The sequence below is a fragment of the Triticum dicoccoides genome, chromosome 2B, assembly GCF_002162155.2.
Source record: "Triticum dicoccoides isolate Atlit2015 ecotype Zavitan chromosome 2B, WEW_v2.0, whole genome shotgun sequence".
NCBI lineage: Eukaryota > Viridiplantae > Streptophyta > Magnoliopsida > Poales > Poaceae > Triticum > Triticum dicoccoides.
Window position 1 is genome coordinate 542,984,503 of NC_041383.1, and position 11,081 is coordinate 542,995,583.

The 11,081-nt window shown below is 46.0% G+C and overlaps 1 protein-coding gene and 1 long non-coding RNA gene across 2 annotated transcripts; one reads left to right on the plus strand and one right to left on the minus strand.

Annotated features, from left to right (window-relative positions):
* The first annotated feature begins 1,013 nt into the window (after nucleotides 1–1,013).
* Nucleotides 1,014–6,999, plus strand: LOC119364748 (protein NRT1/ PTR FAMILY 4.6-like). The gene is made up of 4 exons (XM_037630268.1): nucleotides 1,014–2,107; nucleotides 4,771–5,211; nucleotides 5,581–5,699; nucleotides 5,981–6,999. The coding sequence occupies exons 1-4, from the start codon at nucleotides 2,054–2,056 to the stop codon at nucleotides 6,768–6,770; spliced, it is 1,404 nt and encodes a 467-aa protein (XP_037486165.1). The 5' UTR covers nucleotides 1,014–2,053; the 3' UTR covers nucleotides 6,771–6,999.
* Nucleotides 5,771–7,401, minus strand: LOC119364749. The gene is made up of 2 exons (XR_005175077.1): nucleotides 7,212–7,401; nucleotides 5,771–6,702 (listed from the first exon to the last, which is right to left on the minus strand). It is a non-coding gene; the product is annotated as an uncharacterized LOC119364749 (long non-coding RNA).
* Between the last annotated feature and the right edge of the window lie 3,680 nt (nucleotides 7,402–11,081).

The window sequence follows — 11,081 nt, forward strand, 5'->3', positions numbered from 1 at the left end:
TGAGGAGTGGACTGTTGCCTCCTAGCCCGGGGTGTCGCGCGGGTTGGCGCGCTCCGCGCCGCGCCGCCCGCGCCTGGACACGGCACGGCGGCCTGCGCTGCGGTGCGTGCGTACGCACTCGGGTACGAGTTTTTCAACAGAAAGACACGGGCGATGCGCATGGCCGCCCGCGAGCGGTTCTGGTGCGGCTCTGCGTAGCGTCACAAGCCAGGCACGTGACGGCACGCAGGGGCGGCCCGCCCCCATCCATTTTGACTTCGTGAATTAATCGATCCTATAGATGGGCCCACCGTCGTGATTTTCTTTAACACAGTATAGACGCAAGCGCTTATATACACGCACATACACTCACTCGACTGAGCCGACATATCATTTTAAAATTTACAAAGTCGCCGTAGGCACCTTGTCGTCGACAGGAACATCTCCTACCATTGAATGCGCATCGCCGAAAATCCTGAAATAAATGCGAGCACCAAGACTTGAACCTTGATGGGCTGGGAATACCACGGTCTCTCAAACTATCCAACCACAGATTCGCTCATGATCTGGAATGGAGGATCCAATTCCAGAGGTTGCACTTTCTGGAGCGCTGCGCTACTGTTCCATGTACTTCAGGTTCCCATGCAGAGCAGGCATCTACTGTACTGATTCTTCTCTTGTACTGTAGTAGTAGTATGTTAAGGTGTGCTGATTCAGATTGTATCCCTGCTCTTTCCCAACGTTCCCGAAACTCTTCTAGGAGAAGCGCGTCTTCTGCAATTGTGCACATCTTTAAATTGTTGCCCCAATTTACAGGAACCGCCAGGTCAAATGATCTTCTTCTGACACAAATAGGATCGACTAAAAACGCATTTAATGGATCAAACAGTGCATTTCTTGGCCTAAAAGATTAGCACAGGGCACAAAACCATTGTTTTTTGTTTGTTTGAGGGAGGGCACGAAACCATTGTTAAAACTGTGAAGGATCCTGTGCCAGCAGGGTGTTCTTTAAACACCAGATGGTCAAATGCCATGTGCATCATCTCATCCCCTATATGTGCTACTATAAAAGAACTTTATCAATTGCATCATGCCATACCCAATATATAGTACTTCCTCCATTTCAAAATATAGTGCACCCGCGTTTTCCGATGTCCAACTTTGACCATAAATTTAAACAACGAAACCGATTGCGGCAGGAGAAAAAATTATATAATTGAAAACTTCTTTTAAATACAAATTCACTGGTATAACTTTTGCTCCCGCCGCAGTCAGTCTCGTTGGTTAAATTTATGGTCAAACTTGAAGCACGGATATAGAGGAAACACTATATTTTGAAACGGAGGAAGTATCTACAAGCAGCTGTAAACAGATGCAACCCTGCAAGTGTACGATAATATATCACAAAATCTCTTCAGCATGTACTTGCAAAAGACTTTTCAAGACAAAACAAAATGCATTTGCAAGCTACAATGATATATCTGCAATTTCATATTGTAGCCAGCTAATCAATTACCAGTTCTCAGTATTCTTAGTTGCATCTTTAGTTCCACAAAAGATCTGCTTGACGTGAACAGAAACAGTAACATTGATCGATCGATCGACGTGGGAGACTACTCCAAAGTCCAAAGTAGCCAAGAGATCTGATACAATGGTACCAGCGATCGACAAGCTGGGGCTGGTGGCTGGGCTGGTTCTCCATCTTAACTGGAACTAGAGGACAAACCACAGGGTAAATGATCTGCGGGATCTCGGCTTCATAAAACAAACCACCCGCCACATCCCCCGCCGCGCGGTCTATACGCGGCGTCACCTGGACACACATTTAATGATTTAAGCATCACCTGAATGATCTAGAGTGCTTTGCTTGTCTTTTGTTTTGTGCCTCCAAGGAACACTGTCCATAAGTTTGCAGCTTCTACATAGAATATATAGGAGCAATGTGTGTTTGTGTCGTGCCATCCATGCATATGAGAGGGTTATAAACTAGCCAGGGCTGTAGAGGAGCATATGCTGGTTAGCTTGGGCTAGCATATACTCATGGAGCTTGAAGGGTGTGTAGATTGGAGAGGGAATGCTGCGGATCGAAGGAAGCATGGAGGCATCAAGGCTACAATCTTCCTCTACGGTGAGCAACTAACCATGCATATAGCTTGTTTCTGTCATACTTTAGCTGGGCGCGCATGTATGCATATGGTTCCGTGTGATGCACTTGGGATTGTTTTAGAGAACTCTCTATCTACTTGTCTTAGCTCATGGTACATAAAACTGCGCACTGCTGGAGATTCTATGACACATGAATGTGTTATTTGCTACGCTATCTCAGCCTTCCGTTGTTTCTGTTCTTCTATATGCTTCTTGTTATAACACAACAGGCTAAGGATCGATGATGCAACAACCTGAGGACCTAGGAAGAGGTGCTTGTTGCATTGGATGAAGATGGCCCTTGCATGTAGGCCCAGTGATTTGGTAGCATTCTATCATAACTGACACGCAAAGTGTAGGGATCGATAAGTATGTCTTTGGTGCGTCAACTGTTCACATACTAGAAAACTTTGTCCTTCATCCTTTTCTATTCATATACCTTTGGTCCATCATCTCTCTAAACCGGGCAGACTTGGTTCCTTACCCGATCTGAAGCAGCCCCCTTGCTTATGTGGCACGGTTCATCCATGCTGGCACATATGAACTTGCCACATCATAGCATGCGACTTAAGGAACACACAACAAAGTAGAGGAGAAAACATGGGGAGGCATGGTTTCACGGGGCGGGGCTAAGAGCTCGCCGGAGCTAGAAGTTTCATCTCGTAGACTTCTTCTTTTTTGTGTGTGTGCATGAGTAGCAGTCAACTAAACTAGGGTGGCATGTACAATATATTACACGTGGCTGACAGGATCTCCTATCGTCTCCCCTGCAAAAACGGAACTGCTGTGCAGACGATGATACTAGGCACACGATGCCAATCTAGTGGTGTGCTGGGTCTGCTGCCATGCAATGGACGGAACTGATTGGGTTGTCGTTTAAAAATCATCTGCACACTATCGTGTGTACAGCAGTGCTCCCACAAAAAAGAGGATCTCCTACCGCCTTAGCGAAAAGATGCATCTATCCAAACTATTCAAAAAAAGAAAAGGAATATCGAACGAAATCTCAATACATAGTTTATGACTTCTAAGCATTAAACAAACATGGGGGCGAGTAAGTTAAAAGAGCAGCCAAATCCTCATTGATCATGCCTAATCATGAGAAATTCTGACGAAATCTCATGGTCAAGAATCAATGATCCTTTTCTCCTTTTCTTACGCTTCTCTCAAGCAAGCAAAAATAAAAATACGTTGTCATGGAAAATATTGAAATACGATGAAAATACACGACATCAGATAAAAAATGTTGGTAAAGATCATCTGTGCAGCTGCAACATTTTGTACGTACCATGGATATAACAAGAAATATGACACTTCGAATTTTGACTCGATCTCCACCGCATGAACAATTTGTAATGTTCCACCTTCGAGAACAACCACCCTTTGCTTGAAAGCGGCATGCTGCATGTGCAACATAACTGTATAACGAATATCTGGAAGAACTGCCAACAACATAGTCAGCCTCCTGACGCAGCACACTAGAAGGGCTAGTTAGGTGTATAGGTTGTTTTTCGTTTCTCTGTCTTTCTTTTGATAGCCTAGTTTATTTCCCTTTCTTTTCCATGTTGCGGCTTTGCAAATGACATGCACTCCATGTGCATGTTCCAGAGAAAAAGACATTTGGTGTTACCAGCAACTAGGTTTCTGGCCAAGCAAAGTCAGGCCCAACTGGATTCAGACTAGCTGTGTTTGATCTAGCCTGATATACCTTTCAGTTGGCCATGTACAGCTCAGCCTGGTAAAACTGAGTGAATCTCATGGGTTTTAGGAATTTAATGGCTTGGCCTAACCTGAAAAATATGGTGTGTTTCTCTTTCTGAAACTGAAATAATATAGTTGCATGCATTTCGAACCAGAGTCAGACAATTTGTTGGAACTGATTCTATGTTCACTTGCAGTTTTGGTCGTGCTGCGAAGTTGCCCCAGCAGCACAAACTTCAGTCTTGTGGCCTATTTCCACAGGACACTACATCTGGATATTGTGACCTCCTCAGCTGTGATCACCTATCTGGTCGGTGCAGTGTCCTTCTTTGCTGCCCTGATGAACTTTATCTCTGGCATATATATCCGGCGAACCACCGCTATATTTGTATTCAGTCCCCTTGCAGTCCTGGTAATTCTTCTTACCCATTAAACTCCCTGTAAGAGCAATGTCAATCAAGCCTAATTATGAAGTAGCAATCTTTTAATGGCCTTCATTATCTTGGTACTATCAAGTAAACTGTGACGCTTTATATTTCCCTTTGGCCTGTTTAGTTTTTTTCGGCTACCAGGTTGAAGTATAGCTGCTGTAGTGAAGCATATTATCTAGAATTAAGTTCCTTTCTTTTTTGCTACTGACTACTGTAGTTATTGTGCAAGACTGGACATAATTTTAGTCTTCTATAACGACACTAAACATAAGAGCATGCACCAAAGGGTTGATAGTATTTTGTTTCAGTAACTGACTAATTCAAGAGAGTGAGCCCCTGTTGATTGAGCAATTTGCCCACAACTTAGACAATTTGGGCCATGTGTATCAGTGTATGATCATGCTCCCATATACTTAAAGTAACTACCATCAGATCATTTAGGTATCTAATAACTGTGATTGTGAAAGTAGATGAGAAATCCTGAATTCTGAACATTTTCTGTTCAACGACGCAGGGCTATATGTTGCTAGCATTGCAGGCATACTTGCCTTCACAACATCCTCTGGATTGTGAGATAAACAAAGAACCAAACAACTGTGAGTCAGCTAAAGGTTGGAGCTTAACACTGCTCTACTTGAGCTTATTGATGTTTGCCATCGGAGAAGGCTGCATGCGCGCTTGCATACCATTGCTTGGTGGAGATCAGTTCAGCAATGATGATCCAAAAGAAACACATCTCAAGAGTACGTTCTTGAGCTGGATCAAGTTTGCAAACTCTGTTGGAGCACTCATGGGATTGGTATTCTTAGTCTGGATCGAGAACAATTTGGGCTGGGCCCTTGGCTTTATGATATCTGCACTTATTGTACTTGTAGGGCTGTTTGTGGCAGCCAGTGGACTGCCTTTCTATAGAACACAGAAGCCTAATGGAAGTCCTCTAAAGGGAATATTGCAGGTAAAACTTCATACAGAGCACAGTATGCATGCTAATTATGAAGGTTCCAGTACTCATTAGTCTCATGTAGCGTTCCTTCATCCTACTCCAAGTGAACAACACAATTCTAGACTATCCGGTCCAAGTTTTACAGGGTCGAACAGAATTTTGCTTGATCCCAATGCACTGCATTAGTCATTCTTATAATCTTAATCCTGAAAGGTCACCATGTCCCATCCCTAACTAGCATATTAGTTACTCATCAAGCAATAAAGGAACCAAGACGCTAATTTTCAAAAATTGAATGTGTCTCATCCTGCATCTATCAAGTTAAAAACAAGAAAAACTGAAGATGCAAATGGTTCTCAACATTCAAGTTATATTCTCCAGGTTCTTGTCACTTCATCAAAGAAGAGGCAGGTTGCTACCATAGATGTTATCGAGCTGCAGGAGATAGGAGCAGCGGATAGTGTTGATGGGGAAGGCAGATCTGACAGCAAGAGCACTGGGTAAGTTCCTTAGTGGTCAATATTCCCAAACTCTTGCTTTCTGTTTAGCTAATTATTAGTACATTTACTCGTTTCAAAAAAATTGTTAGTACATTTATATTTCTGAAAATAAGTAGAAGTGTTACATCCTAGGATGTCAACAATTTAAAGAGTAAAAGAAATGCCCGGACGTAGCAATATCGTGATATTAACTCAAGTACTCAACTATAATCCTTTTAGCATATTCTTGGAAAAATCTAGAATATATTTGATGGAGGTAACAATTTATTTTCATTCTGTAGCACCACTCAGATCGAGGAGTTAACAAAGGCCATCACCCGAATGCTTCCAATCTTCATCAGCTGCTTGCTCATCTACCTGCCCTTCACACTGCTAATGACACTAACGATACAAGTCGGAAGCACCATGGACAAAGGGATAGGCGCGATCCAGATATCCTCCGCCTCTCTCATTGCAATCCCAACAGCATTTCACATGCTTATGCAACCATGCTACAGGCGGATATTGATGCCACTGCTACAAAGATTTACAGGCCACACACACGGAATCACCCCACTGCAGAGTATCGGTGCTGGCTCAGTGTGCGGGGTAGCAGCAGCATGCCTTGCGGCGTTAGTGGAAACAAGAAGGCTGACAGTCGCAGAACAGCATGGGCTAACATCGACAGGAGCAGGTGTCCCGATGTCCGTGTTCTGGTTGGTGCTGCAATTTTTCCTGCTAAGCATCATGGATGCAACATCCTTCAGCGGACTGATTGAGTTCATAAAGAGCGAGTCATCTCCGGAAATGAAGCTGATAGCACCGGCAGCGCAGTCCATTATTGCAGGAATAGCAGCCTGGTTAGCATGTGCCTTCATACAGCTGGCGAACAACGCGTCACGGCGCGGCGATGGTGGAAGAGGGTGGCTAGATGGAGCAGACTTCAACAGGACACGCCTTGATCGTTTCTTCTTTTTACTGGCAGCCTTCGAGCTGGTGGCACTCATCAACTATGCTTTCTGGGCTAGGAGATATGCCAAGAAGCAACGGAGCAGCGGTGTTGGATTAGTCGGTCATAGCTCTGAAAACTAAATAGCCAAACATAGCGAGATACATAGGCAATAGGTGATAGACCAAATATTTTTGATGAATTGCTTTAGGTGGTATATCAATGACTATATAGATTGTAACTGAGAAATCCCTATAATCTCCACCGATTAATATTCGATAGTAGCTTGATAGCACCAGTGATCGATAAAATGTGGCATACAGATACGTTACCTTTTTCATTGAAAAGAAAAAAGAAGTGTCATCTCACAAAGTCATCGGTAGATTCGTCGAACATCAAGGTGGAATCATGGTAGATGGGAGTAATTGGGTAAGAACCATTGTATATGCCATGTTCCCAAGTCGATACCCTCGCAGCCTCCCCGCTGAAGGCCTCACCGCGGCGGCACCCAAACTAAACACGAAACGCGGTGGCCGGAAAGTAAAAGGGATAAAGCAGTTCAGATGGGGAGAAGGAGAACCTACCGCGGCGAGTCTCCGGCGAAGCGCGCGGGGACCAGAGGTGTCGGACCATGCGGGGACCGAAACGGCGAGGTGGACGGCCGGCGTGCGTGAGATGGTAGGGAGAGCTGGGGGAACTGGTGCGGAGTGGGAGGGGCTCGTTCGCTCGGCTCAGCTCCGCGGTGCACGGCGGCGGCGGTGAGATGGGCGGCGTGAAGAAATGCAGGTGGGTAGTCCAGTTTACTGCGCCAGCTGGGGCCAGCTTGTCTATCACACCGACGTGTGGGTCCCACCTGTCAGCTTGTTCTTCTTGCTCCTCCTCCTCTTTCTCCTTTCCTTTTCGGCTCTTCCCCCTTGCCAATCAGTCACAACCCCCCAGCAGTTTTCAGGGTTGGCAGCGCGCGGGCAGAAGCTACGTCTGAGGGCCACGAGACAAAGAGTGCCGATGCTGACAGTGGCGGCGGCGGCGGCGTCTGAGCTGCTTCTGAGTCACGGCCGTCGTTGGCTGCGGTAGGCGCGATGGAGGGACTCGGTGGATTTAACCCACTCAGAGCCAGCCTCGGGCCATCGGCGCCCGCCCGGCGGGCACTCGCCCTGCCTCCGAGGCTCCGTTATTCTTCCCATCCATCCCAGATTGAGGCGGAGATGCAGAATTCCGCCCCAGAAGAATGCACGATGTATGTTTACAGTTTATACGCTTTACTTCATGTAGCCTACAGCGATTTATCAAACTTGACATGCACTTGCGGTATCTACAACATGACCATGTTCTGTGTCGTAAGACCACCCGCCGGCTTTGGTACTGCACGATGACACATCGGTGGCGCCCCTTTTAGTATGGCTCTACGGCTGCGCCCCGCCGTGCCTGGCTCGCGACGGGAGTCTTAGAAAGAACTGGATGGACAATAGCATACATGAATCACGAACTTGTATCAATGGCGGTGTGTTCTGTGCCTGGTTATATATGTTGTCGTCGTTGCGTGTTCACGTCGAATATTGTTGAGTCAAAGCGACCGTATGACTATCATGTGACACATGTGGTAAGCAATCCAAACTACTCAAAAAGCGACTGTATGACTGAGATGCAACAATATTGTTTCTGCATTGCCGGCATGAGTGCACCAAGAACCAAAGAGCAAGAGCTCCGTTGGCGGTGATGGGTGGTAGATATTTTTTGTCCAAAAGGACCCCCCTGCCGAGATGAATTGCCAAAAAAGACTACATGTAGATCAATTTGACAAAAAGGACCCCCTTAGCGGTGGCGGCAGGCCCGGCAGGCGACACGTGGCACCTGCCGCCACGCCAGGAGGCGGCGGGCCCTACCGCCACCGCAGGAGGCGGCCACCCAGCCGAACGGCTTCTGCACAGTGCATCACGCGCGCGACGGAACGGTGCAGGCCAGGTGGGCCCTGCCGCCACCGCCGGAGGCGGCCACCCCTGGTGCGGTCGCTGGCTGGGCGACAGGCCCTGCTGTGCGCGGGCCCCGCCAGTGGGCCACGCCGCCACTGCCTGAGGTGGCCTCCCTTGCCCGACACTGCTGGCCGACAGCTGCTGCTGCTCGCGGGCCAAGGCGCGGGCCCTGCCGCCACTAGCACAGGCGGCCGGCTGCTGCATGCGCCTAATCCCGCATACGGCGCTGATTCCCTGCATTGTGGCCGACATGAACACTGTGGCAAATGGCGCTCATTCCCATGCTTTGAAAATTGCTGCTGCGGGTGAGGTGACAGCACCCAAGAGCGTGATTTCCGCGTGGGGATATGGACGCTGATGCCTAATTTTGGTTCTTTCGCCCGGGAATCAGTCCTACTTTTGCTACTTTTGCCTCATAGGATGCGACGACGAGTTAAAAGAATACTATGCGGAGCAACACCGTTTTTTTTAGGATTTAGGAAAGAAAAACAGGGAAGAGGCTCGTTGCATGGAGGAGCAGGAACGACAGCGAAAGGAGGCTCGTGAGGCGGAGAGGCAGAGAAAGAAAGAAAGGGCTCGTGAGGCCAAGGCAGCAGAAGAAGCTGGCGATGGAAAAGGAAAATATCCACGCTGGACTCAGTAGATTCCTGTGGTAGTATTTTAAATTTCGCAACCATTTGTATATTTATTTCTGCACTTCAATGTAGCGTTATTTCAGGAGTTAAATGTAGCTTTATTCCTACGACGTATCTTATTTTCAGTTGTACCGTGTCATAATGGGAAAAATATAGTTTTAGAATAAAGTAGTGGCATTTTCTTTCCCTCCACTAATATCGAACATCGTGCAACAACTACAAAATGAAATTAAGATAGAACATAATGCACTACAATAAGAGAGTACAAACTAATAATGCAAGTACATCTGAATTAAACGGTAGAACTGGAATACAGCTTAAAAACTACATGAAGGCATCATCGTCATCCTCCGCCGATGCAGAACTCTTTCCCTTCGAGGATGCAGAACTCTTACCCTTGGACGATGCAGAATTCTTGCTCTTCGAGGATGCAGTACTCTTGCCCCTAGACGATGCAGAACTCTTGCCCTTTGACGATGTAGAACCCGGAAGCGGCGGCATGAAGATATCATCTTCATCCTCGCTCTCCTCAGTCCATAAAAATGGATGTTCTTCTGCAGTCCTTTTGAAAGTTTCACTCTTTGGCTCCACTATATTCTTCCACCTTGCATGCAACCTAAGAAGTTCTTTACATACCTCCTCATAGGTCCTTTCAGGCCACCCAGACCTACGTAATTGGTGAGCCAACTCATTCATTATGTTGTCACTACCGGTGAGTTCGTCCCATAGAACTATCCTATCACTACAAAAAAAAGACACATCCGTGACATTTTGGGCCGAAGGAATTTATTTTCTATCATACATATGACACTTCTGAAGGAAATATGCCCTAGAGGCAATAATAAAGTTATTATTTATTTCCTCATATCATGATAAATGTTTATTATTCATGCTAGAATTGTATTAACCGGAAACATAATACATGTGTGAATACATAAAGAAACATAATGTCACTAGTGTGCCTCTACTTGACTAGCTCATTAATCAAAGATGGTTATGTTTCCTAACCATAGACATGTGTTGTCATTTGATTAAACGAGATCACATCATTATGAGAATTATGTGATTGACTTGACCCATTCCGTAAGCCTAGCACTTGATCATTTAGTATGTTGCTATTGCTTTCTTCATGACTTATACAAAGTTCCTGCAACTATGAGATTATGCAACTCCCGTTTATCGGAGGAACACTTTGTGTGCTACCAAACGTCACAACGTAACTGGGTGATTATAAAGGAGCTCTACAGGTGTCTCCAAAGGTACATGTTGAGTTGGCGTATTTCGAGATTAGGTTTTGTCACTCCGATTGTCGGAGAGGTATCTCTGGGCCCTCTCGGTAATGCACATCACTATAAGCCTTGCAAGCAATGTGGCCAATGAGTTGGTTACGGAATGATGCATTACGTAACGAGTAAAGAGACTTACCGGTAACGAGATTGAACTAGGTATTGGATACCGACGATCGAATCTCGGGCAAGTAACATACCGATGACAAAGGGAATAACGTATGTTGTTATGCGCTTTGACCAATAAAGATCTTAGTAGAATATGTAGGAGCCAATATGAGCATCCAGGTTCCGCTATTGGTTATTGACCGGAAATAGTTCTAGGTCATGTCTACATAGTTCTCGAACCCGTAGGGTCCGCACGCTTAACGTTACGATGACAGTTTTATTATGAGTTTAGAAGTTTTGATGTACCGAAGGTTGTTCGGAGTCCCGGATGTGATCACGGACATGACGAGGAGTCTCGAAATGGTTGAGACATAAAGATTGATATATTGGACGACTATATTCGGACACCGGAAGTGTTCCGGGTGATTTCGGAGAAAACCGGAGTGTCGGAGGGG

Coding starts and splice junctions, on each gene's coding strand:
- LOC119364748 (XM_037630268.1), top strand. CDS start 2,054: ATGCTGCGGATCGAAGGAAGCATGGAGGCATCAAGGCTACAATCTTCC. Junction 2,108..4,770: donor GGCTACAATCTTCCTCTACG/GTGAGCAACTAA, acceptor TCAACGACGCAG/GGCTATATGTTGCTAGCATT. Junction 5,212..5,580: donor CTCTAAAGGGAATATTGCAG/GTAAAACTTCAT, acceptor TATATTCTCCAG/GTTCTTGTCACTTCATCAAA.